At 43.6% G+C, this 26,516-nt stretch overlaps 1 protein-coding gene and 1 long non-coding RNA gene across 2 annotated transcripts in view; both read left to right on the top strand.

Annotated features, from left to right (window-relative positions):
* The first annotated feature begins 3 nt into the window (after positions 1–3).
* LOC143179338 (uncharacterized) lies at positions 4–1,663 on the top strand. Its single transcript, XR_013001954.1, has 2 exons — positions 4–206; positions 987–1,663. It is a non-coding gene; the product is annotated as an uncharacterized LOC143179338 (long non-coding RNA).
* A 16,856-nt stretch (positions 1,664–18,519) lies between these two features.
* Actbeta (inhibin subunit beta) overlaps positions 18,520–26,516 on the top strand; it is a 30,936-nt gene continuing 22,939 nt past the window's right edge. Inside the window, exon 1 of the mRNA XM_076378376.1 lies at positions 18,520–19,252. Within this exon, the coding sequence (XP_076234491.1) occupies positions 18,520–19,252 (733 nt within the window). The remainder of the gene's footprint in view (positions 19,253–26,516) is intronic.

The raw sequence follows: 26,516 nt of genomic DNA on the forward strand, positions 1-26,516 counted from the left end.
GAAAGTGCCTTGTTTTTGGGGTGTATCGGTGCCGCGATTCCCTTTAGAGAATAACCAGAGACGAAGCCGATCTCTTCACGTCTGGATGACGAACGCAGCAACAGGGGACGCTCGCGAGATCGGCGATAACGCTCCCCACCGGACGAGTGACACGACAGGCACCTCCATAGTGGTCCATGGCAAGGCGGATAGTTCCTAGAGTCACGGTATTATTTTTAAGGTGTCGATGCGTTTGCACCTGATCTAAGAGAACGACCACGAAAGAATTATTTTTTATACGGGAGCATATTGCAATTCGAATCTCTCGGGTACCGTTTTTTGATAATTCGATCTTTGTCGAGATTAGAATTTGTACGGGTCGTGGAAAACGAAAGCATTTCATTACAGTTTACCCACACAACCCCCTTTCACTACCTTACCCTCTCACTCCCATAGCACATCGATGCCTTTCCAATACAATGAAAAGAAAAAAAAAGAAAAGGATACAAAGAAGAAGCGATTCGTCTCTAATAGTACATAGTTGTCGTGTTGATCGGTGAAAACGTGTTGGCCAAAAGATCTCGGTGTACAGTGAAATCGTTGTTTTTCAATGTTTTCCTTCTTCATATCTTTTACGATCTTTTCTCTCTGTTTCTCTCTCTCTCTCTCTCTCTCTCTCTCTCTCTCTCTCTCGCTCTTTCTCTTTCTCTTTCTCTTTCTATCTCTTCATATACATATCTATATATATATATATAAATATATACATACATATACATATACGCAACTCTTCTTTCCTCCTTTCGTTTAGCGAAACGCGCGTGTGCGTGTATGAGAGTGCGCGTGAGATTGTGCGTGTAAATACGTCGTACCTAGGACGCTCTGTGTCGCTTTCCTATCTGTATCCTTTCCGAATCTCCTTCGAAGGATCGACGAGGACGTTACTTATATAATAAGCGAACGTGTCTCCCTTTTTTTCTGTTTTCTAACGCGATTACGTGTAACTTTAGGTGATATTTGTAGATATGAACTGTAAACGGCCGGGCCGAGTCGCGCTCGGGAACAACGATTAAAAACGTGCTCTCGCCAACAGTCGACCGTGTCAGTGGACGATTCCGTATCGGACGAAACGGGAGGGCAAATTTCCACGTATCGTAGCCAGAACGTCGACGGACCGCTCCAGTGGCAGTTTCTAATTTATGATAAATCGTAATGTATATCGTGGCCAACTTTCGTCCTTCTTCGTCGTCGTGGTCACGAGGGACAAGTCTCAAGGAAGGACGGGGTTCAACGACGTCTTTGCGCAGCCGCGTCTTTTGTGATTCGGTAAATTATGGTAGTATCGTTGTGATATCTAGTTGCTTGGCTCTAAAGTACGCCGACCGGGAGAAGCGTCGAGTTGCGCTCGGAATGCGTTTAGATTCATATTTTCGGGCAGCTCGAGGGAACCTCGGAACTTCTCGTAATCCTTGTACGGATAGAAATGTTTTTCTGTGATTCTTTTTTCTCCGTTTGATCAAATTCTAGAGTAAAACGTAGAGACTTTACGTCGTTAGGGTTAAATTGATCCACGAACTTGCCCCTGTGTTTCTCCGCGAGATTCGCGGATCTCCAAACACTCGCACCATCCCTCTCAGTAGCTCTTTATCGTTCCGCGATCATCGTCATCGAGAAACATCGATCCGCGCACCGTTTTCGAAATTTTACACGCGAGTACGGAAGGAAACTACAAAAAAGCATTATCGCATATTTGAACAAGAAAATGAAAGCAAATTGGAGTTTTCTTATTCCTCTTCCGATCTACTGTCCCTCTCTATATGTCTTGTTCTATTTTCTCCCTGCCCCCTTTTTTGGCTCCATCTCTCTGTGACTGCTACTTTCTCTCCTCGCCTGATTCTCAATCTTCGTTTGTTTGTCAGTGTACCTATAATTAAAAAAGAAAAGTAATGGAATTGTGTACTCCCAGTATCCAAACGAGGGCGGCGAATACTGCATACTTATATTATAATAATGTGTACTTCCTAGGTAGAGAGTATTCATAGAATATTTATTCGCTGAAATAAATGGTTTTTCGACGAAAGATGTCTCGATTTATTCCTTTTCAGAATTCTCGTTTCCGTTTCTCGGTAATCCCTCGTTTTATAATTTGCTCGGGTGGCCAAATGTTGTTGATTATTCGTATCTGTAACTGTATTGAACATTTCTTCTTCTCCCTAATTAAGTTATATGGCCCAGTAACTGTACATTAATGCAAATTTTATTTCATTTTGAACTTAAATTTTTATATACCTAATAAAACACAAAAACAATAGAAATATCATCAAATAGAATATTTAGCTACTTATTGAGACCTGTATCTTAAGCATTCGCGTATTGGGGCATTTACCTTACATCAGAATTCATGACGACAACTCGCCCCGATAAACTTTCGGGCCAAAAAACGATTATTGTTTCGCGATTTGTTTTCACTTGTCGACTTAATTATGCTGAACACAGGTACTTTTAGAATTTTGCAGGACACGGGATCATTGTTTCCTTCGAAGGCGCGATAAGGTATGGTTCATGTGTTAATAAGAAACAAAAGATAATTTATCCGCGTTGCATATCCGCTAAATTCTTGAACTGTAGAAATGCACGTTGATATTAGTATTTTTAGTTTTTATCTTAGGTCAAAGTTAAACAAGCTGGAGTATCTTTCACACGCATGATTCTCGTTCGCTTGAAAATTTTCATTCAAAAAGATGGTGATCCGTTTCAGATGAAACTTCCTTTCTTTTAACAGAAATATTTTAAGGAAACATGCCCATTTCGAATATTTAAAAAAAAAAAAAAAATGTGGTTTTTAGACTTGTACTGCTCTTCAACCCAACAATTCAGTTTAAATCAAGGAAGAACTTACAACACCTTATGTTGTCTACTGTGCATGTAGAATATACCTATATAAATACTGAAGATATTCTAGCGATCCCGTTTAAATGATCTAGTCTATACATTGAAGCAACTCAAAGCGACTAGTCTAATTGCACACGTTCTCCTTTAACAGAGGGAAAAAGGAAGAATTCATCACGAATTACAGTAGCGAGTATCGTTGATCGTCTTGTTCGAGTTCCCTGGGAATCACGGTTATCTCAATACACGGAGACTCGTTACACGCACCACAGGATACACGAGCGCTTGTTTGTCCGCTACGTTTGACCAAGAACTATTGCCCCTCGCATGTGTCTTGCGCATTTGTCAATTTATCTACAATGTACGGCTTCATTTTAACGAGTCATTAATCGGAGTGCAGGGCCCGATTAGAGCCATGCGGCCGCTCTACGGGATGTACATATGTAGTTATATCCTCCTCGCCCCTTCGTGTTTCTCCTTCTCCGCCAGCTACCAGCACATTTCTGCACGTGCGACTACTTACTTTTCCTCGTCGTTTCCGCGTGTTCGCGATCATTAAGACTCTCCATTAACTAAAGTCTTAACATCTTAATTGAAATTTCGTCTTCTGCGTGATTTTACATGAATGCGATGCTAATCGCAATAGGTATCTCCTGCTGATAGCAGATCAGTTTTTATTTCATTCATTCATAAGATATCTGTTATCACGTGTACACATTTTGCAGATTCGAGTGTCGAAAATTTTGAGATATAGGCTTCGAACGTCATTCTAGGCGCGACAACAGAAAAACAAATAAATAGGACATGCATGTCCCACTAGTCAGGAAAGGGTTAAATTGACCCGAACAGTACAACGGTTAAAAGTCGTCTGTCTCAGCAATGTTCAGTATCTGCCAAGCCTTGTACGTAAACACATGCAGTCGTGACGGTAACCTGTTGGGGTAAGACAGGTCGAACTTACTGATAACATTCGGCTATCCGTCATTAGTGCATAGTCGTCTGCGTCAAGTGAACCCGCGCGCTTCGACTGATTTTTGTTCGAAAATGCGTCTGAAAATTTGTGAAAGGAGGCAAGCATCAGAATCGCGTATTTGTAAATTAGGTGTAGGCGGGCCAATAAGTTCAGTTGTACGTGTTGCGTGTACACGAGTGTCCTACGTATGTATCAGGCCTGGATTTGAACTCTAATTGCAGTGTCGTTTATCTTAGAAACGAACAGAGTGTGTTGGACGTGATTGTTGTACGATCTTAATTTTCATCGATGCTAATGCGACAACGCTGATTGAGAGGGAATGTCACCGCAGGGCTCCACAATTTTTTTGGCGCCAGACAGTAACGCAACACGTCAGGCATGCAGAAAAACACACGATGTAAGTTAATCATGCGTAATTAGCAACACAAAGGTGGATAAAGACAGGCAAAAATAATTGACACGCAATTGGTGAATCACGAATTTTCGTATTGTAAAGTGGTATCACAAGAGATAATCACCATATTAAGCTGCGTCTAGACTATACATATAACAAAACATTGTTACAGAATAAATTTGTTTCTAACTTTGTTGTATAACATATTTCGTTAATTTGTCATTGGATCTTTTATATTGTAACAAATTTGTAAAACATTTTTAAGGAATAATTTTCGGCAGAGAGTCTCAATTAAACTCAAGTGATGATAACAAGTGTTTTATAATCCTGTACACTGGTGTACACTGACTAGTAATTTGTTATATCACAATGTTTTCTAACTTTCTTTGATCTTTATCGACCTTAGATGAGTACTATAACTTGCTGCATAACATGGATGTTGTATAACACTTTTCTTTTTCATTTTAAACAAGTTTTACAACCTTGCTATATCTGTGGTGGTAAGACAGAACGATCTATGTCACATCTTCACAGAATCCAAGTTGATGCCTTAATTGACATCTAGAATATAGCATTTATATTTTCAGAAAGAAGAAAGGGTATTAAAGGAATTTTTCACTCAAAAATAAGAGTTCAAGAATACACAAGTCCATAAGACAGTACATATTGCAGCTGAAAACTTGAAACCTCCAATATTTCGATAACAAAAACATGTGACTTAGGTCGCTTTGCCTTACAAACACAGAAATGCGTGGAGATATAGTGCAGACGCAGCTGTACATACGTAAACCGCGCAATGTTACGGACGTTGGAGAATAAGATCCAGTGGCGTTGCGTTTTCCATTAATTCGAGCGACTTTCTTTTTCTTTCTATTTCGCGTGTCGAACTTGATACGCGAGCGTGACGGTGTTGGATATGCGCGGAATCGAGAAGGTTATCTCGTACGCAAGTGCACCGGATCGAAAGGGTGCCAAGGAAAAATTTATTTATTCGATCGGCGCGGCGCCACTATGTATCGATCGGTCAACAGGGCTCGATCGGGAGCGGGAGATGAAACAATAAATTCGCCATAAATCTTTTACGAACAATTGCTTCCGTGATGAAAGTATGTCGCGTCGCGATTCTCTTCTATCTCGTTTTTATTATTGTCGCGCTCGCTGACCTAGTATAGGAGAGTCGTTTACTTCGCGGAGCTTCTAATGAACCTAAAATCGATACCGATAATCAAAGAATTGCATTTCCCGCGCAGCTTAATAGAGAACTTATACATGTAGGAAAGAGAGAGGAATGAGTGAGACTAGAAGAAAGTGAAAACCGCGGTAATATTTCAAATGAGGCTCTTAAGCCTCGGTCAGATTAGTCTAGTTACATGAATTTAAGTGGTTTGAATTCAAGTGATTTGGGACAATTTGACCAATGTGAACGTGTTATTTTAGGTGACTTGAAATATCCCTTCAAGTTTCTATTTTGTCTAGGTACGCTCAGATTAGTCAAGTTACTTGAATGCAAGTGATTCGGGGCAATATGACCAATGTGAACGCGTTATCTTACTTGGCTTGAAATATGCTTTCAAGCTTTAAATGAAGTTGACATCTTTTCAACTTTTCCTTGCTTTGAGGTACAGATTAATTCATGTATGCTATGATGTATAATGTATAATATCGACGAACATGTGAGCGTCAAGGAAGCTGTCAAAAGTGAAAATAAATTTCGTAAGTTTTTAAGACGTCCAAATTATCTCGTAAGACGTTCATGCATAAAATGGACATAAAAGAAGCGTCTTCAAGACATCGTGTGCTATCTGAGTATCAATTGCAGATTATATTTCAAATATGGAAGATTGTATTTAAACTCTTGCTTCAAAATAAGGAGTCACACTCGTAATATAATTGATGCTTCAAATATTGTAGCAGTTATTGCTGTAAAGTCAAATGTAGCAAAGAAAGCGAAACTATAGAATCTTCTACTAATTAATCAATTTATGTAATTTCATTTTGTGTCAACCGAAGAAAAATCGTAAGACTGTGCTCTAAAAATTCGAGTCCGTCAAAGTCACTGTTTGCTTCTCTATACGTCCTTGACCTTACTGCAGTTGTCTCGGTGACTCTTATTATTGGCAAACGTCTCGAGCAAATTAAGAGATTCCAAAATTGTTATTACCCAATTTGCGTTCTATCTCGTTGCTGTTTATTGAGTGCTCGTCACGCCTCTTCAAACGCAACGTGTAAACTGTGCATACCCCTCAATCGCATCTGTTTAATTATTATTTAGTCACGTTGACCAAACGACGGAAACAGAAACACTTCTTGTCGCTAATTTGACCATGTTTACGACGTTCCATGTTTATCGTTATTTAAGAAACTTCTAATGATTGTGTCACTCGGTGAAATTTCGATGAATATTTTGAAGGCGACTGTTCGATTGTATTTAACGGGTCTGTAAAATGTGGCAGGTCATAATGCACAGCGAAATGGCACTCATAAGGCGATGCTAGATGCACGAGAGGAGGACAAGTCAGCCAGTTGACTTTACGGCAGTCAACTGTTTCGCCAGACGTGCCAATTCTCGTTTTATTGTTTCTCTTCGACGGCGCCTCAAGCACTCGTCCTTGCCGACGGTCGGGTTAGTGCTCCCCTTTCGCCGAAAGAGAACTACGAAAATTCGCGTCATCCACGCACGAAGCTTTGGTTAATTTTGTCACGAACTAGCTGTCTGTCCCTCCCACATCTATGCGTCAGTATTTTGAAAATTTTGATTCTCTCCTTCTGCCGCCACGACAGAACGGTTGACAAGGTCGCAAATAACCGAAGGCATTGAGAATATTTTCAATCGCGCATCTGTGGATTGCTTGGGGTTCGTGAGTGGAATCGAAATTCATTTTTCATGAATTATTGAAACATATCGCACACGTGCTTCAAAAATGACACACCTCGAAAAACGTGATTTTTGAATTACAACTATAAATTAATTTAATAAACTCACCTCTCTTCATCATAAATATATTTACTAATTAAAGATCAAAATTATAGAATTTATTCAAAGAATTCTTCAAATGTAAATTATAAATTATTTAAGTTATAATAAGAAAATTATTTAATGCAAGTGACATGTAACTATCGTTTAGTCTACCTTTAGAGTACCTTACAATACCTCTATTCTAACCAATCTAGTAGGTAATAAATAAATTCTAAGCTTTCACCATGTACGCCTGACATAATTGCAATTAGAGTTCTGCAAAATATTGGGCCGTCCTGTAAATCATATCGCTGGAATTTATTTTACATATTCGAAAGTGAATATTTGCATTTGCAATGAAGATAAATGTATGTAGATGCTATTTTAAGAACAGAAAGAGGCAGGAAGGAAAGAATTCCAGAAATCTTCTTAAAACCAAATCTCCTAATAGGAATACAAGCTTAATGCAATGCATGGAGGCCTGGGGGCTTTGTAGACCGGAAACGGGCGAAAAAAAGGAGGAATCGATCGGCTATCTTAATCGGATGTTAATGCTTTGGCGATACCGTGGCGTGCAAGAATTTGAATGGACAATGCGGCCGTTCCCGTCCGCTTTAACTCAAGGAGGTTGAGTAATCGCGGATGAGGCTTTGCATTCGGCCGATGGCAATGAGCTCTCGATGCCACTGGCCTGAGCTCCGATCTCGAGTAAACGCTATGTACTCGTCGACGAGACTGTGGCTTAATAACCTTGCACTCTGAACACAGTGCGATTGCCCCTATCATTGGATCGGCATTTAAATTGCTACTTTTAAAAATTCTCGCCGAGCTTTCTTCCTTCCCTCTTAGAAGGGAAGCATTTAGCTTGCCCCTCTAACATTCTGACGAGCTTATGTAGGTTAATAATGAATAGATCTGTGGTGTTACCCAGGAATGTTAGGTGTAGACACTGTTATTTTAAAAATATAAATAATCGATCTTATGTGTACCTGACGATTAAGTAAATTTACGAGTTGAAATCTGGAGAACACTTAATATGATAAGTAGAAGTAATTATTGAGAAATTTCCTTCTAATAATGAAAGTACTTCAGGTTTGAACCTCGTCTTATGGCGATTAATCAAAGCTTGTATTTCCTTTTCTTCTTCTATTTTCTTTTTCAAGCGCGGAAATTTGTCGCATTTCGCGAAGATCGTGCTAGATTTTTCTCTAGCAGAGTAATAGTATTAGTCTTGAAGTGTGAGGTTTAACATAATTATTATTATTATAGCAGTGGTATGGTAGTCTTTTAGCCGCGTTTTACGATCCATTCAACGAGGCGATTTATCACAGCCGAGCATAGTCATTACCTGGATTTGCATTTTACGAGTGAGTAGCCGGAGGTGAATGATAGACCAGAGAAAAACGAAAGAGAATCGAATAAAGCGATTACATAATAACCGTGTTTCTGCAATAATAATTGGTAGTAGAATTAAATTCGATCATCAATTTTTATTAGTCAGTAATTATTAATGTAAATTAATTATTTTATATTTTGTTATTTCGTTAAGTATTAGGCTATTTTTCAAATCCCTGGGTATTTGTATAATTACACATAACAATTTTTTATGTTACTTCATACGTTCAGTTGGATATAAATAAATATAGACTAAATAGAAGTGACTGAATGCAGCTACGATGAAGTTCCCACTTGAGTTTACAAACATTTTAACGTAGAGAAATAAGTTATAAATCAGATAATAAACAAGAGGATATGCTAGAGAGGAAAAATGGCATTGATGATTGAGCTTATGCAGTGGTACTTTGCATAACGCTGTTTCGGGCAGCACCGGTTTTGCTATAATGCGATTTGTAATTTTAAACAAGTCTGAAGACGAAAAACAAGGTCGGTTAAAAGTCGATAGGGCACTACAGTGCAATGAAAAACCACTAGTGCATACATTTGATAAAGTAGAAGAGATAACATGTATATCTATTCTACGCAATTATTTATTAATGAACCTCGTTTGTGTTCCGCGTAATATTGTCAGAACTAATTAACCGCGTTGTACAAGCAAAGTACCTACAGTATCGTTGTATGTTTTCGGAGTGTAATCTTTGAAACAAGTTTCAAAACTTCTTCAATGATCCAATACTCCAACACACGTACTTTCAAATTAATAAATAAATTGTAACGAAATGAAGGAGCTATAAAAGCACCAGTAATAGATTTTTCGAATTTTAGAATTCATTATTTTGCTAAGTTGGGGATAATAAAATTAGTTAGTCATTGGAAAGGGTCCATAGAGTCACATACAGAAACAAGTAAGTGTTCTGACGTCTGCGTGCAACGATCTATTTCACCACTGTATAAAACGATTGAAAAGCTAATCCAACCAAATACTTCCTGTTTCCCGCGCAGCTACCTATCACTTGCGTAAAATTTTGCGTAGGTTATGGACAGGTCGAGCTCGTGCCTTTAAACGGTTAGCGCAAGTTCTCAAGGAAAGTGATGACAATCGGTACAATACTCGAGGTCCCCGTGAGAGGGCTGGAGCTCCTCCCTTATTCGAGGGTCCCGGATGAAGTGGTGCCTTCTTCTAGCTAGGGTACATCAACCTGGAGACTTTCTGCGAAGGGTTGAAACGTCGAAGGAACGCCCGGGCAGGGGGGAGCGTGAGGGGTGGTTCCGGTTCACGCGAAAGGGGATGCTGCTTCGTATCTTTTTTTTTTTTTTTTTCTTCAGCTTCGTCCAGATATAGCGCGAATACCAAGGGGATTCGGTTAAACGTCCCTCTGTCTCCGCGATCTCTTTTGTGCTCGTTCATGTTAAGTTCGAAATAGGAATCACGCGAGAAATTCGAGACACGCGGGAGAGTCTCGCTCCTCGGGAAGGAGAGAGAGACAGAGAGGAAATATTCCGCGGCCCAACGATACCCTCAACGATGAAAAAATACGAAGGCTGACCGATTTTACGATACAGAACGGGCCGCCGATCCGTCTGGCGAAAAGCAGAGGTGGAATGCGGCCCCTCGGCGGATAAGAATCGTCACGATCCCATTGGGAAGGTAGATCGCGAAGAGGGAGGAGCAGCGTACGATATCTACGTAGCGACAGCGAAGGCGATGCACTTGAATTAACTTAGGGTGTATTTCTAGCGTTCTGCGTTTAGCTCCGGAACGCTTGCGGTATGTTATATGCAGGCGAAGTCCGCGAAATTTCGAGTCCCCTCTGCTGTGTGAATCTGAAGGCATGTCTAGACCGAGCGACAAATATTCGGATACGAGCTGTCAACAATGTTGACCAGTTGTGTTTGGTCAATTGCATAGGAGTCGTTTCAGTAATATCTGACTGTTCGTTTAGCTAAGTTCTCTTTTTCTATTATTGTTTGTTTTGTCTTTTTATGCCATTAGTGTCATTATGATTAGTATATGTATAAATGTATGTTAAGTCCATCTTGAAATTTCGAGTACTAAATTATTTCAATATATGAATTCAAACTAGGCTATTCAAATGACTATGGAAATTCAAATTTCACACCTTACAAGTTTAGAATATTATTCACATTAAACTTCTTAATCATAGATTGCTCATTTCCACATTCTTACATTACTAGTTACTAAATTTGTCAGCGAGCTTAGCACTTAATTGGTGCTGTCACAATATTTGTATTTACTGGATTTCTTATATTTGTGTAAAATTTCTCTAAGAATTTGCGAATCTTTTTATATAAGCATTATTATATATATATATGAATTTTCGTGATCGAATTATAGCGATTCTTATAATGTTGCAACTATCGAAACGTTTACTTCACAGAAATAAAAGATCTAAATCCTTATTAGCTCCAGTAAGCGAGAGATCGAGAAAAGTAAGGGATCACCATATCCCAGCGATTGTGGTCTGAACAGAGTGTAACGCCTCACTTTCGTGGACGCCGTTCCTCGGCGACATCGCTGTTAATTACTCGACATCGAGAAGGCAAGTATGCAATCTCGTTTACAAGCCCCTTGCCCGACAAAACTCGATCTCGTCGAGGTGGTCAAATCGCGACATTTTCGCCGACATGTTTCTCCGGTTTCGTCGTTTTCTCGATTGGAACAGGCTCGATCGCGTTACAACGTCGACAAGCCACGGCAGAATGCAAGAACGTATCCTTACGGTGCTCCTTGTAGACAGCGGAGCGTGACACTCGACTCCGTCGAGGCGGTGTCAGAATTCCAACGTCATTTCGAGGAGACAATGGGGGCGAGTGGCCTCCTCCTAGGAGTACTCGATAAATCGTCACATATCCATGAGATATACTGGCATCCCTTTCGACGCAGTCCCTCAGCAGCCCTTTAATCTCGGTGTACACGGGCTGAGAGAGAGAGGAGGCGCGGTGGCTGGCTACTTTATACTCGGAGGCTACCTGCCTGCCTGAAAGGGGAGGTATTACGGGGTTACTAAAGTGTTGTATGGCCTCCCCAAGCCCCATAAGGATAGCCCTCAGGCACGCACCCCCGTTATCGTATGCGTATGCAGTTTTTTCGCTAGTGCGTGCGCGGGGCTCGCAGCCCTTATATGTGCAGTGAAGGTGAAGGGGGCATCGGGTAACACGGGCAGGCAGCCACCCAAACGACCGAAACCTGAATGCTCACCCAGGATCATCCCGATATTCCTCCGTGCCTTCTCTCTGCCTTGTCTTCCTTCTCCTTTCTTTTCTCCTCCTTTCTTCCTCACAGCCTCTATCACCAGTTGAAATCCACGCTTTTCGTCAACAGTTTCTCCTCCAGTACTTTCGATTTTCAAGAGACAGTCACGAAATTCCTGACTAGAGGGTGGCTCGAGGTAGTACAGGTCTACTCGAGGGGGGGGTGGTGAAGGTGAAAACTCGTCGACACGACCGTTTGGAACGACGAAAAGATACCGATCGGCCGCGTGCGCAATTAAAACGAGAGGCAAAGGGTTTCGTGCAGCCTGGAATCCCGTCGTTCGGTCGCGAGGGGTGCATAAATCGCGCGGCTGCCGAATGTTCGGTGTTATTTCGCGTTCTGCCTTGGCGGAGTGAGTCGCGACTAGCCCCGTTCGCCTCGACAGACCATGGGCTTCCTATTTATACTGCAAAATTCCCGGAAGGAGAAGGCAGATAGCATCGAACAGTCTACGTATGAAAGAGGAGTACCTATAATTTTCCCCCGATTCGTGGTTGTCGGCCGCCGCCACCGACTGCACGCACATCCGCATTCAATCAACCCGTCCCGAACTTCTTTCCTTCTTTCCCGCCCTTCTCTCACCCTCTTCTCCTCGTATCTCTGTCACTGCTCTTCGACAATATCGCTTAGAACGAAGTTTTTGCAGGCTTGCATCTCCTCCGCTAATACTGCAAAATAGGTATCATTCGAAAATCCTACGAAAGTGTCTCAGAAACATTTCTGACAGCTTTGTCGAGAAAACTTAATTGGAATCATCTTCGGCACCATCTCGTCTAAAGTTACTGAAGCAGAAAGAGTGATCGGAACTGGGCCTCTAGAAGCTTGAAGCAGAAGATGATCGATGGGAGTGCAAATAAAATCAATGGGCACCGTGACAGTTCTAGGAAGATAACATTTGCTTCGGTTGCGATCTACGGTCGAGACGACGGCCAGACAAGACAATGATAGATCAATCTAATTCACATGCCAGCCAGACGCGCGTCACGAACGAGCTCGCGCCGCGAATCCTCTTGATATCTTTGCCCTCCTCCGCTCGCCCAGACTGATTGTCATTCCGTTGAGAAGGTGTCAGCAATGCCCACGAAAGCAGTCGTGAGCAACAACAAACAACGTTGTTGTTTTTTCGATGGTCAGTTGAGATTTCTGTATCTTCCTAGAGAGTCTCGGTCGAAGGAGATGGCAGAGTGACGTTTTTGCGTTAATCGGGAATACAGGAAGTGTAGAGCACAGTGATCGGGGTGATACCAAACGAAGTTCCGTCGCGACCATTGCGTCACGGTAAGCTGGAATGGCGGCCTGGTTTATCGTCTCGACTTTTGATAAGGCAGAGACTGTTTCTCTGCCGTGGATAAAGCAGGCCGTCCATTAACTTCATCTATCCCACGCTGGATATAGAGATGCCTGGTAGTTCGTACGATTTTTACCTCAAATTACGGTTACGCGTGACACCCCCACTACCTTCGGTACTTTTACTAAACTGGAATAATTTCAAATTTTTAAACTTTTTAATTTTCAAATTTCCAAATATTCAAATATTCAAACAATTTCAAATTTTTAAATATTCAAAATTTTAAATATTCAAATTTTTAAATTTTAAAGTTTCCAAGTTTTAAACTGTTCAAATTTTCAAGTTTCCAAGATTTACAATATCTAAATTTTCGAACATTCACTTTTTGAAGCTTGAATATTTTTAAATTCCTGAATATTCAGTTGTTAAAAAATTTCAAAATTGAAATACTTATTGAAATATAGAAGAATTTAAAAATTTTGTTATTTAAACGGTTACAAATAAAAAGAAGTTTTCAGATTGAAGCATTTGAAATCTATTTGTTTCAATCTTCGGATCCCAATTTTCAAGACGCAGTCAGAAACCTTCTCCTAAAATAGTTCGTTAAATAAATCTGGAAACTATCTCATAAGCGTGTCATTCTATTAGTCGCTAATAACTATAAATCGGTTTGTAAACGACTAAACACAAAATTCTTCGATCGCGCGAACTTGGGGTTGCAAAATAATACCGTTTGTATGTAAACTCAAGACCCAGGGACCTCATTCCATCGAATTGAAACCGTACACGTGTTTCGCTGCGACGGTCGATAGAATAGAGGCAGAGCACGTTCAACGTTTCCGAAGAACGATAAAGTGGCGCGAATCGGTTAATCCAGTAGTCTCTTCGCTCCTCCCCGACGAGCTGGCGGCTGAACGGAACTCGACGAAGTGAGAAACCGTGTCAACGCCGTTAACGTTCCCTGGTTCTCTCATGTTACAGGCGGCGTTATCAACGCGGTGGTAGGTAAAGGCGCATGCGAGCAACATTTTTATCGACGTCAGACCCGCCAGGCAAAAGGATCAACGAGAAGAAAAGAAGAGACCGGCGCTGGGAAACGGTGAGAGCTTGACCGCGGAACCGGTAACCACCCAAGAAGGCGGTTCCCTTTCTCTCTGCTCTCGGCCGTTTAACGTGCGCACCTTCTCCTTTTTTCGATCGTTCTTTCCCTCAAGGTTGTCGGCGTGCCACAGGGCAGATAGAGAGGAATCGAAAGGGGAAGCGAAAGGCGTATGCAGGACCAGAGGAGTCCTGCGGTCCGAGGGGCACGCGGGAGAGGAGGGAGGGGATAATGAGATAGACGGAGAAAGATAAGGCGGCCTTTTGCACCTCGGCGACGCGGGCGAGCTTGTTAGCCTGACGTCTCAATTTAAGCGGTCTCGGGGCACGCAGGATCGGCTTCTGGCTCGCTGAATCGATGCGAGCCAGAAGAAATGGACCGCGAGGAGATCGGAAGGGACGAGGAGAGGAAATAGACGGTCCGGTTGAAGGCGGCGGTGGTGTACGTTGTCGGGAGTACGGAAATTTCACTTACACGATTACGAGTTTCGTCGGGGGTATTCTCCTCGGCGTGTAAGACGAGAAAAGAGGGAACGGATGACGGCGAGAGACGTGGAAAGGGTAAGATAAGGACGACGTTGCGAGGACTTCGGGGAAGATTACGACGACGAGGAGGATCCTGGAGGGAAAGTAAGGGAGGAGGATAGAGAAGCCTTGGCTCATAATAGAAGAAGAGACCGGCGCCTCTCGCAGCATCACCACGTGGCACGCGGCCAACTACCGTCTTCTGATCAATATGCTTAAAGCTAGCTCGCCTCTCTTTCTATCTTTCCTACCCTTCCGCTTTTCTACACTCGACCATCGCGAGAACCGCAGAGATTACGGCCGCCATCGAAGCTACGACCATCGAAGGCCCTGGATCTCACGAACGATCGAAAAAATTCGCCCTTCCGAGCGATCTCGAGAGCCCTACTTCCCGCAGAGATTCACGGACGTCGTGGATCGAAGGGTCGTCGTCGCTCGAGCGAAACGATCGAAACTGCCGAGGATCGCGTCTCGTTGGAGGAACGCCCGTGAAAGTTCCTCGGGGACCAGGTTTTCGGGCGACGAAACGGCGGTGTCGTGGCAGAGGCGAAAACGGAAGCGACGCGGTACCACGCGTGAGCCACGTGGTGGCTGCTGGGAGGCCCGCTCTCTCTTCCTCGCCCGTGTTCGCCCCGTTCCTCCTTCCACGCCTGTTAGAAAGGAGGCAGACCGCGGAAGGAAGGAAAATTATTCTCTCTCTCTACTCCCTGCTCTTCATTCGGCCCTGGAACGCTTGCGCGCCCGCGCGCGCTGTCACCGCTGCACGCTTTTGTGCCAGTGATAGCCTTTCGTGGATAGGTGTGCACGCGTACTGGGGGGGGCTACCAATAGAAAGAAGAAAATGAGGAGGAAGCGAGCGTGTAGATAGAATATACACCTGTCCACGCAGTCGAGGAAAGCCACGGAACGGCTTCAAATGTAACGCATATAGGGTGTTCGTTTGGCTGATCCTCACTGGCGCATTCCACTGATTTCAGTTATGTCGGGGAAATAAGGATTCTTCGAATTGCAACTCCTTTTACAGGATTCGAAGTGTATACGGAATAGTTTCAATGTACGTAATGGTATTTTTAACTCTTTCTGGACTTCATTTTCTTTGGTTGCGAGACAAATTTTTATGAGTTATTAGTATTTTATAGAAGCATTAATAAGTTTCGTATAAAATTTGATAACTCTGTGTTATTGAGTTTAGTTTTATTCGAGAATCAATTTTACGTATACACAACTTCATCAAGAATAAATGTACTTACTGTTTAGGTTTTTTCTTTTTATTCTTTTTTTTAAAGTTAAAATACAGTGTTGCGCGTATGTAACGTTAGTTATGAAAAAGTTAATGTGCAGTGACTCACGGATTCTTTCACCAAGAATTTCAAAATTTGTTGGTTTATTTTAATTTCTTAGTCGCAAAGTAAAATGACATAAGTCACATGTTTCCTTTTTCAAACTATGCTCAATTAAAATTTTTACCATCACTTTTTGTTCTTCAGACTTGTGTTTCGTTTCATCCTTATTTTTGAAGAAGAAATCTTCGTTAAACTAATAATTATTGACTTTTCTTCTGCTAGAACTGAAAATTCCACTTTTAGATTTCAAACTAAGCAAACATTCAACTTGGTTAGAAATGTAATTTATGACGTTTTACTTTGTCACCATAGCATTATCCAGAATATACCATGCGTATAAAAAAGGTTCAAGAGCCAAATAAATAAAAGAGATGCTATAATTTTAGAAAAACGAGCTCTAGACTATCATTGCTTACAGGATAAAGTACTTTAAAATGAATGTTACTAAATCAAAATGAAATATCTGATAGATATTGAAAGTATTAATACTCACATATACGAATACCAACTTGAAGTTCTCTTTCCTTCACCACGAATACATAGAAAGTTCGAAGTATTAAGACCAGACGAGCATACTCTACTTCTAATGCAATTTTATTCCTAATCCCTCTCCGCGGACTCAGCGAGCAGGATAATTCCTGCTGAAACAATATCCACATCTCCCACAATTTCTCTAAACGCGAAAATCTCTCCTCCAGGTTGTAACATTCGAATGAATCGACTGGCAGCAACGTTCGCGCGAGTTTCCCCACGCAATTAGCGGAATAAGGTTCCGAAGAGCCGACGAAAGAGCGGAGGAACACCCTGTATAGGGGACCACCTATATAAAGTTATCGGGGAGTTTAGCCGGTCGTTGCAGTACCTATATAGTGGGTGGGTGGATGGTGTTTCGTTGGTCGGTGGTGGTGTTCGTGGTGGTGGCAGCGAGTGGTGGTGCTACTGCTGCTGCTGCTGCTGGCGGTGATGGTACGGCGGTGGTGGTATCGGTATTGGTAGTGGTGGTGGATGCCCCTCAGTGTCCGGCGCGCCTCCGACAAGCGTGCTTCGGTCGGTACAGGGATTCGTTGGCTTTTCTCGTCGTTATCGTGAATGATATCGGTGGGCCGACGAAGAAGAGAAAGGAAGAAGGGAACCGAAGGATAGGGGCACGAAGAAGAGAGAAAAACAGAAATCACCGACCGCGTCCCCGTCGTCGATCATAACCTCGTGGATACTGTGATTGACGTCTCTGTTCGTTCCTCGAATAGATCGGGAAGGATGCATGCGGGATCGACGTCCCCGAGGAGGCTCGTGCACGCTGGGAACACGCGTTTCTACGGATCACGGTTATTCTTCTACGGATATTAGGGAAGCTAGAAGACAGCGATTCGACGAGGAGACGTTTTCCTGATCGAAGGGGATCCTCGCGAGGATACTCTGCGCCGGTTCGGATGTCCATCGTTACGTGTCGGATCGCGGCAGACTTTTAAATGGTGCATTATTCCGAAGACCTTAGTAGTAGTGAGAAATTAGGTACGCGTAGAAAGTGTCCGAGGAAGTCTAGGAGACCTTAGTCGTGGCGGATCGTCGAAATTGATCGTTTGCGAGTGTGTAAGGAGCGTACGGAAGGAATTCGGGTCAACAACCTGCTTCTCTCTCGCGAAAGTCGGCTCAAGGACGATCCGGGAAGGTCGTACCCGATCTCTTCGAGCAGAGGGAACGAAGGAAGGTATGGTCTCGCCGCAAGGGTGATCGTCGCCTGTGTACGCAGGATAAAAAGAGGCGGAGCGTAGAAGCGGTGCAGGAAGCAGGGGACAAGGGAACACAAGAGGAGGAAGCGGAAGGAATAGGAAGATCGGTCGAAGAAGGGCGCGTACTGTGGACGTGCAAGCAGTGTGATAACGAGCGCGAATGGCCGAAAACACGAGCAGGGTGTACCCGGTTACGGCGGTCCATCTTGCGGGTGAGATCGATCTTGAAACAGCGGCACCGGGTGATTGGTAATGGGGGGTTTAGGCGAGAATGCCTTTTCCCTGTCGTCGTGGTCGTCATCGTCGTTATCGCCGCTCTACGCAATCCTCGCCCTCTCAACAGGTTCCTCTCGTCGCCGTCGTAGACGTCGTAGCCGTTCGTCGCTGTGCCGCCGGCCAGAGGCAAGGACCCCTAGCACGGACACCCAGCACGTTGACTCGCTCCGGAATAGAATCTCTCTCGCGACGGTCGGCCTCTTCCTTCGTTCGGACGCTAGCTGTAGAATTAGAGACGATTGCGATCCTGTCGGTGGTCATCACAGATCGGGGAACACGGGGAGCAGGCCCGTCGAGGCGGAAGATCGGGAAGGAGGAACAAGTAGCAGTAGTAGTAGCTGTAGTAGTAGAGGAAGGAGGAGGTGGTGGTGGGGGAGGAGGAGGTGACTCGCCGCCGAGATGCACCAGGTGCCGTACAGAGCGGGACTCACCTCAAACGCAGGTCGAAACGAGAGGCTCTGCGAGAAGGCCGCTGTCGCGACACCGCTCGATCCTCCTTCGATCGATTCGAGTCGATCCCGCCGACGAGATCAACGATCTCACCTGCCCTCCTCTCGCGTCGTCTGTAAATATAGAGGAGGCTCCCTGGCACCGTCGAATGTGCTCTTGATAGGACTGGCGATCTGTTGTTTGACGCTCTCGCCGGTTCAACCGCGACAGAACCATCACCAAACGTGTCCCGGTTGCCCGCACCAGCAGCAACAGCATCAGCACATGCACGAGACGCATCGGGGCGGTGGTTTGAAAGACTCTGCCGCGCCCACCCCGGATGATCTCAGGCTGGAGGCCATCAAGCATCAGATACTCACGAAACTAGGCCTTAGAACGCGGCCTGACGTTAATAGGACTTTGGCCACTGTGCCTAGACACCTGGCCCTCGAGACTCTGTACAGGGCCGAGGCCCAGTCCTCCCGCTATCCCGAGAGGTCGAGGAACGACCACGAGAACGAGTACTCGGGCGAGTTTCTCTACGGCGGTGACGAGTACTCGTACCGTAATCTCGATCAGCAGGAAGATCTCACCGACGAGAACGCGAAGATCGGCTATAGAGAGCACGAGACCCAAGACGTGCAGGAGGAGATGGATGATTTCTACGCGAGGACCTCGGAGATCATCACGTTTGCCGAGCCCGGTGAGTCTCTCCTCCCATCGCGCGCCTGTTGAATTAATCTTTCGCGCGTTTTCATTTTCACTCACGCATCACCGATAACTCAATCATTCTCGATGAGTACGCGAGGTGCCAGGGATACGAACGATCCTCGCACCTGTCACGTTAACAAGCGTTCATGTCACGTTTTCGCACCCTTCACGACGTTGAATGAGTTACTGCGCGCGATAAAATCGTACATGTGTAATTGCCCACTAATACCGGCGCCACTGGATAATTACGCGTGTCCAGCAGTTTAGAGTTCCATCTCACCGTTTTATGAATTGATTTAGAGATCGAGGATTTAGCTATTGTACGGTGGGACACTTTAGAGCAGCGGCGTGTATCTATTTGAGTATCGACGAGGCTAAATCATAAATCGACTACAGAAATTTCATTTTAGGAACATAGAATCTTGATCTGTGCTTTGGTCAAAGTTGTCAGCCAGATATTCAATGAACAGGATTTTCCTTGAAAGAGGCGTGGTTTCTGTATATTTGAGACCATTATCCTTAACCCTTAATTTATATGGTACTAGTATTATAATATAATATCGCTCAGTTACTACAGCAATAGCAATACTCAAAAATTGCCTCTTCTGAGGTTATTAGTATATAAAGTACGGTCCTTGCGCTAAATCTTATTTTTAAAAAAATTATCATTTGTTAGCCAATTAGACAAATCATAAATCCAATATAAAAAATGACCACACAGAAAATTCACCAAACGTTAAAACTTGTAACACCACTATACCAATTAAGGGTTAAGTTCCCTCAGTCAAAGTTCTCTTCGTTTGACCTAAATGAAACATTTACCAGCGAACGTATCACAGAATGCTCAAGGATCCCGAGCTAGGCCGAAGGGTACCGCTTGCTGAAACGTGCGGAAAAGTTTCAGTAAACACGGGTCCGAGAAAACAGAGGGGCGCGCGTGCCCGTTTATCGATATGTATGTCTGAGTCGTCGATGCGAGAAAACGAGAGTGTACGTCCTGTAGAAGGGGATTACAGTTCGTCGATCGCGTAGTCGTTAGCGGTGTAATAGAATAAGAGCAGCGTCGTGGTGGTCGATCCAATTTTCGTCGAGGCTGGACGCGCGTGTGCGCGCCGATGCGGTGCGTGGCTCTCGCAGCGTTCCTCGACTTTTCGAGAAGGAGCTCGCCCCCGTGATAGGGTCACCCGTCCGACGATGTTTCCCACTCGCGAAAACTAACGAAGGAAACGGTGGAAAGATTCGCTAACGAATGTAACGTCAGGGATGATACTTCGGTGGCTCGCGTGGATGCATGGCCACACGGTTCGAGCCACGTGGCTCACAGTCATGGGTGTCGCGGCGCAGCGGTCTATAGTTCGGTCCGTAGTTCAGTAACTCTAAGTTTAATAATAAGGGTAACAGAGTCGGTCGGCCGTGTCGGCGATAATATTGGCGAACGTTTACGGGCGTTCATTACGCCTGTATGCAACGTTCGCCGCGGTTGAAATTAACGAACCTCTCCCAGCTCGCGTTTTGTCGTTTCTTTCCCCCCCCTGCCCCTTTCGTTTCGGCTCGACGGGGCCGTCTCTCGCTTTCACGATCATGGAGACCTCCTTCCGAGCAAAAAGATCGCGCACGTTCACCAGTGTCCCTTTTACCTCTAGGGAGCCGGCGAAGGGGATTGCCAAGCGATTCATTCCGCTTGCGATATGCCGCGATTCGTGTGGCCTTCTCTTCCTCGCAGCGAGAAGTCAGAGGCCCCCTTTCCTTCGAATAATCCCGCTCGATGGCCAGGTTCGCGCGCGAAATCGCTGAAACGAGGTGAGCACTGCGAACGTTTTGCAGGAGGGTTCTCCGCGGACGAATTCTTCGTGGTCGTCGGCCCGAGCTGATTGTATCAGAAAGCGCATCATAGTGCGACGTGCGTGATACTTTAACGTTAATGTCGCCGTCACTATAGATAGCCAGTGAACACGTCATTCTTTTTGAAGAAACTAAAGAAACTATAAACGGCCATCGCCTCTCCGATATCGATCCACGTTGGCCACGGGGGGAAAATCTTTTTGTTCCATTTTTTTTTTTTTTTTCATTGTCCACGTATTGTACAAAAATTCTTTGTTACTTAGGTGTATGTAGTTCTCTGTAACTCCGTGTCGTTTTCCCCTGACGTTAACTATACCCGATCATTGCGCATAGCTTATGCAGTCGACAGTAGAGAAAATTCGAGGTTGGAGACGAAGTAGATTGTAAACGGAAGTGTATTTTTATTGGTCGATCAGGTGTACAGTGGTAGAAACGAGGGGTCTTGGAAAAGTGATGTGCAAGTATCGTTGTCCAAATTGGTCTCTGTTGGCTCGTTTTTAAGGGGTCTTATTATGTTCAATTGAGTCTTATTATGTTAGGGTCTTATTGTATTGGGTGTTAAAACTTTACTGCTTGGGTCTAAAAAGTTAAACGAAAGCAATTGTTGGTGATTTTTAATCGAACAATATTTACTTATAGTATTAAAAATATTTTCTTTCTCGTCAAGTTCTTCGTCGAATACTCGACGTATGGAAACCCCAACAAATATCTTCTCCTGTATACAATTATATTGACAGTAATAATTTTTCATCCAAGGACCCCTTTATTATCGATAATAAAAAGGAACGACGATTCGAAACCTCGAACGATAACAGATGAATTCTATTCGTCACTTTCGTCGGGAAGTGTGTGAAAAAATCGCAGTAATTCGGTAGCCAATAAAATTTCTACGTTCCAATTTTAATGTTTCCCTATTGACGATCGAACAGCAAAGAATTCTAATCGATTTCAAGGGAAAACGCGACCTAGCGTTTGCAGTTTTTCCGTGAGTAACACGAGGGACGGAGGATGTTATCGCGCCATAAATTTACAACGATCAAGGGAAACTGGAGGAATCTCGTCGCGAAACGTATAATTAGATTCTCATTCGCGCGCGGCAGACGAATTCACGATTATACGACTCTCTCCATGGCGCGTCGAAAAATATTCGCGTTTCACTGCGACAGTCACAACTAACGAATAATATAACCCGTATGGAGTCATGTTAACGAGTTTTCTAATGACGTCTATGCGCATAGAACAGTTGTTGGGAACGATTTTACAGACTGCGTCGGTTCTCGTGTTGAACAATTATTTCTTGACGCGCTTGGCTTCTCGTGAAAGAGGCAACCTTCGTCTGTGTTATTTAAAAACAACCAGGAAACGCGTAAAATTTTTTCACAACGTTAACAATTAGGTTGAAATGCGGCAAATGAACACTTTGCTGCATTAATGTGTCTGTGAAACGCTTGCAGTGATATTGGGATTTAATTCTTCATAAGAGTCATTAGCATTACCTTAGTTGGAATGTATTACAGGATTTTTCTACCAAAACTTGTCAGTTGGTTTTTATCGCTGGAAGAATAAGTTACTTGACGGTTATGGAATCTATTGAAAATGAATTTCAATTAATTAATTTTTTTACTTTGCTACCAGTTTATTAACACCAGTTGTATAAAACAGATTTATATTCGGGATGAAAATTTTACGTATGTTTATGTGTTTCCGAATGATCCATTTCTCCATTTGTTGAAATTTCCGTTATCGATAGACCATCGAACGTATCAAGGGACAAGAGTTTCCTCCATTTCCTGCGTATCTGTCCCCAGGGGAGGCTGGCATCTCCAGTGGGGAAACAATTCATAGGAATAATGAAATTAAGTCGCTTTCGTTGCTTCTTCGACTCCTTCCTATGCGGAGAGGGAAAAACGAACGTTTTTTCCAAGCTCACGAATAGGAATGCATTACCTTATTGAATCCTTAATGATGTTTCAACGGGCGCAATCGATTTGATAAATGGCTTATCTCTACGCTCGTCCTGGATAAATTTTCGAAAAGAGCCAATTGTTCGAAAAGGGCCAAATATTGACAAAAGTGAGATTTTATTATATTCAACATTCAGATATTTATAAATTTTGAGGACAGAAGGGTAACCGATTTTGCGTAAGAATTTAGGTACTTAGAAAATATTGATATACATATAAGTACTACCTTTTTGAAATATTATTGTATTAATTTGTGAAGAGTGATTCTAATTTTGTACATCTAATGGTTATGGTTACTTGCAGAAAATTTATCTCACCTTCTTTCTGATAGATCGATTATACATATCTGTTAGTATGATTCATAATCATACAAATTGATAGTGCACAAAATCATGTGAATATTACTGTCATCCACACATGGGTGCTGCGGTAGGAATAGCGTTGAAAACATCTAATTGTAAGCAGGGTAAAAGGGGAATTTGTGGTTTCGCAATATGTATAGCTGGTAGTCCCAGTACTATAATGAGGTTTAAGCCAGCTAATCCTAAAGAAAGGGTTACGTCCCCTGCCACGTGACATTCCACACTAGAATAGATTAATCGGTTCAAATATAGAATAACAATCAATGTAACTATTTAAGCTCTTTAAGCAGTATCAATTATTTAATGTAGACGTTTTAAATTACTGAAATGTTATCAATTAATTGAGACATGCATCAGTTTAAGCTTCTTTATATTCTGCTTCTATTACACGAAAACTATAGGTAGAATAGGTATAGGGGAAGTTTCTCTAGTGCCAGACGGCACGTAATAACGGACATTGACTATATCTCTCAAACATAAAACGCGACAAAGCAGTCAGACTGAAAAAATGATAGAAGGGAATCCCTTCTTCCCTAGTGATCCTCAAGGGAGGGATTGGACAAGGTGGTAATGATTGCTGATTGGTTGAAAGTTATTTGTGCTTAAAGCAAAAATAGACAAAAAAGAATCTAGAAGAAAACAAGAATGTAGTGTTCCCATGTGTGAAGTGTTCCGCTGTGTACCGTGCGTTTTGTTTTTATGTATACTTTGAGTTACCACACAATTTTTGATCATACAAAATCAAGAACCACAATGCTCAAACTTGAAGTTTTACAGACGTTGTTAGAACTAAGGCTTATGCCTACTTTCCACTAGGCCGCACAATTTTCGACGGAGCATAGAAAATGAAGAACCACAGGGTTCAAACTTGGAGTTTCTTCTAAAGAAAATTGAAATCACGTTAAGCGTGCCGTTACCTTTCGTCGTGTTCCTCGTGAGAAGGTGGTCGTGCGCGGGCAACAGAGTAGAGGCGCATCGCGACCAAAGCGAACGACACGCGACAAACTAGGTGACCAAGTTGCATTTAAAAAGGTAGCGAAAAGGCTAGCTGAGGCTCGCGATCGGCCACCGCGAATCGATGTACGCTCGGCCGAGTCGTCGAGGCGAATTTCCGGTGACGTGTTCGACGACTTCGCGGTTGTAAGGGAACGGCACATTTTACAACTCGTGGGTAATGACCACGTGTAAAAAACAATGTTCATATTCTCCGTGCCCTTTGACGAACGGTTGAACGAGTTTGAGACAGTTGGGTTATAAGACACCATAAGAATTTATGCGCCTCAACAGATCGTTGACAGCGCGCCACCAGTCGCGTTACCATTTCACCCACCGTCAAGGACGAATACGAAATTTCCATAGACGACGTCGTCGACGATGGCAACGACGAAGAAGACGGCGATAACGACAATACGACGCCGAGGAGCGCGTCGCGGGTTAAGAAATCTGGAAAGAAGGGTGCAACCAGTCTAGGACGACCTTCGATCCTCTGTCGCGAAAAAGAAGGCAATTAGTTAGTAAAGGTGTGTGAGAATCTAGAAATGTCGAGCAGAGTTCTCGAAAGTGTCTCGCGACTCGAGCATACATACATATTGGAATTTCTGAAAGTTTCAAGAATCTGAACCATGTTTCCAGAGAATTTTTCTTTAGGACAAGCGTTACCTCGGATTTTCGATCTCTGGGGTGTTTTTGGAAGTATTTACTTTTGTTCTATGTTTGTTCCATAATTCTGTACCCTGTAGGATTCGAAGACACATAAAATCAGTCGTATTTAAAGATGATTGCCTTGAACCGCAATTCAGTATCCTGACATTCATCAGTCGCTTCTAGAATCTGACCTAGCTCGAGTTAATCTCTTCCCAACCCTTCTCGAACTTTGATATCTGACATTTACGGGTTCTACCACACTTCCAGTTATCAAATAATTAGATTATTAGATGGAAAGTGTGAAGTACCACGGGATCGAAGTTCCCCAAAGGTCGAATATCGCGAAGGGGTAATGCGTCGTCACTGAAGAGAGCCAGCCAGAGACGCGAATTGCTTCGTCGCCGTTTCCTCCGCCTTTCCGGCTTCTCTTTTCACCCTGCTCGTCTCCTTTCATCCCCTTCCACGCGCTGAGGCCATCTCGCGGACCATTCTATCGGCATTGCTAAACGATGCCGATACCATAAGCCTGCAGTCATAATTTTGGGGGTTTATTGTGCCTTGAGTTTTTCATGTTCAAGAGGAAACCATTACTCCTGACAGGGAATTGCACAGTGTATTGCCAGTCGCGCCTGGAAACAGACGACCAGCTCGCTGGTCCGCATGGCTGGCGGCCCCACGCAACACGCCTCTGCCAAGAATCATTTGCCCTGGTTAATTAGTTACATCCGCGCGAGCGTACCCGAGCATCGCTCGCGTGCTCCTTCCTCACCCTCGTCTGTCTGTCTCTGCCCGCGGACCACCCTCTCTCCCTCGGGCTCTGTTCCTCCCTCTCGCCACTGGTTTTCTTCCACGAGTTCCTCTCAGACACGCTCGCCCGTCAGAAACTTTTCTACGAAAGTTCCGATCGGGTATTAATGTCGGGCGACCTTCTGAATATTTTATCCCCTCGGCTGTTGAAGCTGAGCGAATCGATTACTTCCCTTAACCCTGCCCGTGCAAACGGACACTCGCGCCGCTCCGACGACCTGTTAGGTCTCGCCGACGCGTTCCTGTTAATTGTTTCACGACCGCCTCGCGAAAACGCCGAAACGGGCCAGCGTGCTATCGATTGGAGAATTGCAATAGGACGTTTTATGGCTCGGCGAAGTTTTTATCGGCCCGAGTCGCGTCGCGGATTTTAATTGCCTGTAGAGTCTGATCCTGTCGATGATCAAACCGTTTTGCTTTGCAATACAGTGTTGTCTCGGTGCGAGCTTGATGGTACATTCATTTTTATTGCAAGTACTTTTTCAGTATAGATACAGTGTTGTCTCGATAGACTGGGCGGTATATCCCTGTTTTGTGGGAAACATTCTTTCACTTTATCTGATTCTCACCTTTGAAGAGATGCAAGTTAATAGTATGAAAGCTGAACTTCGGAACGAGTTTTTTTATATTCTTTAAG

The sequence above is a fragment of the Calliopsis andreniformis genome, chromosome 5 (assembly GCF_051401765.1).
Source record: "Calliopsis andreniformis isolate RMS-2024a chromosome 5, iyCalAndr_principal, whole genome shotgun sequence".
NCBI classification, from domain to species: Eukaryota; Metazoa; Arthropoda; class Insecta; order Hymenoptera; family Andrenidae; genus Calliopsis; species Calliopsis andreniformis.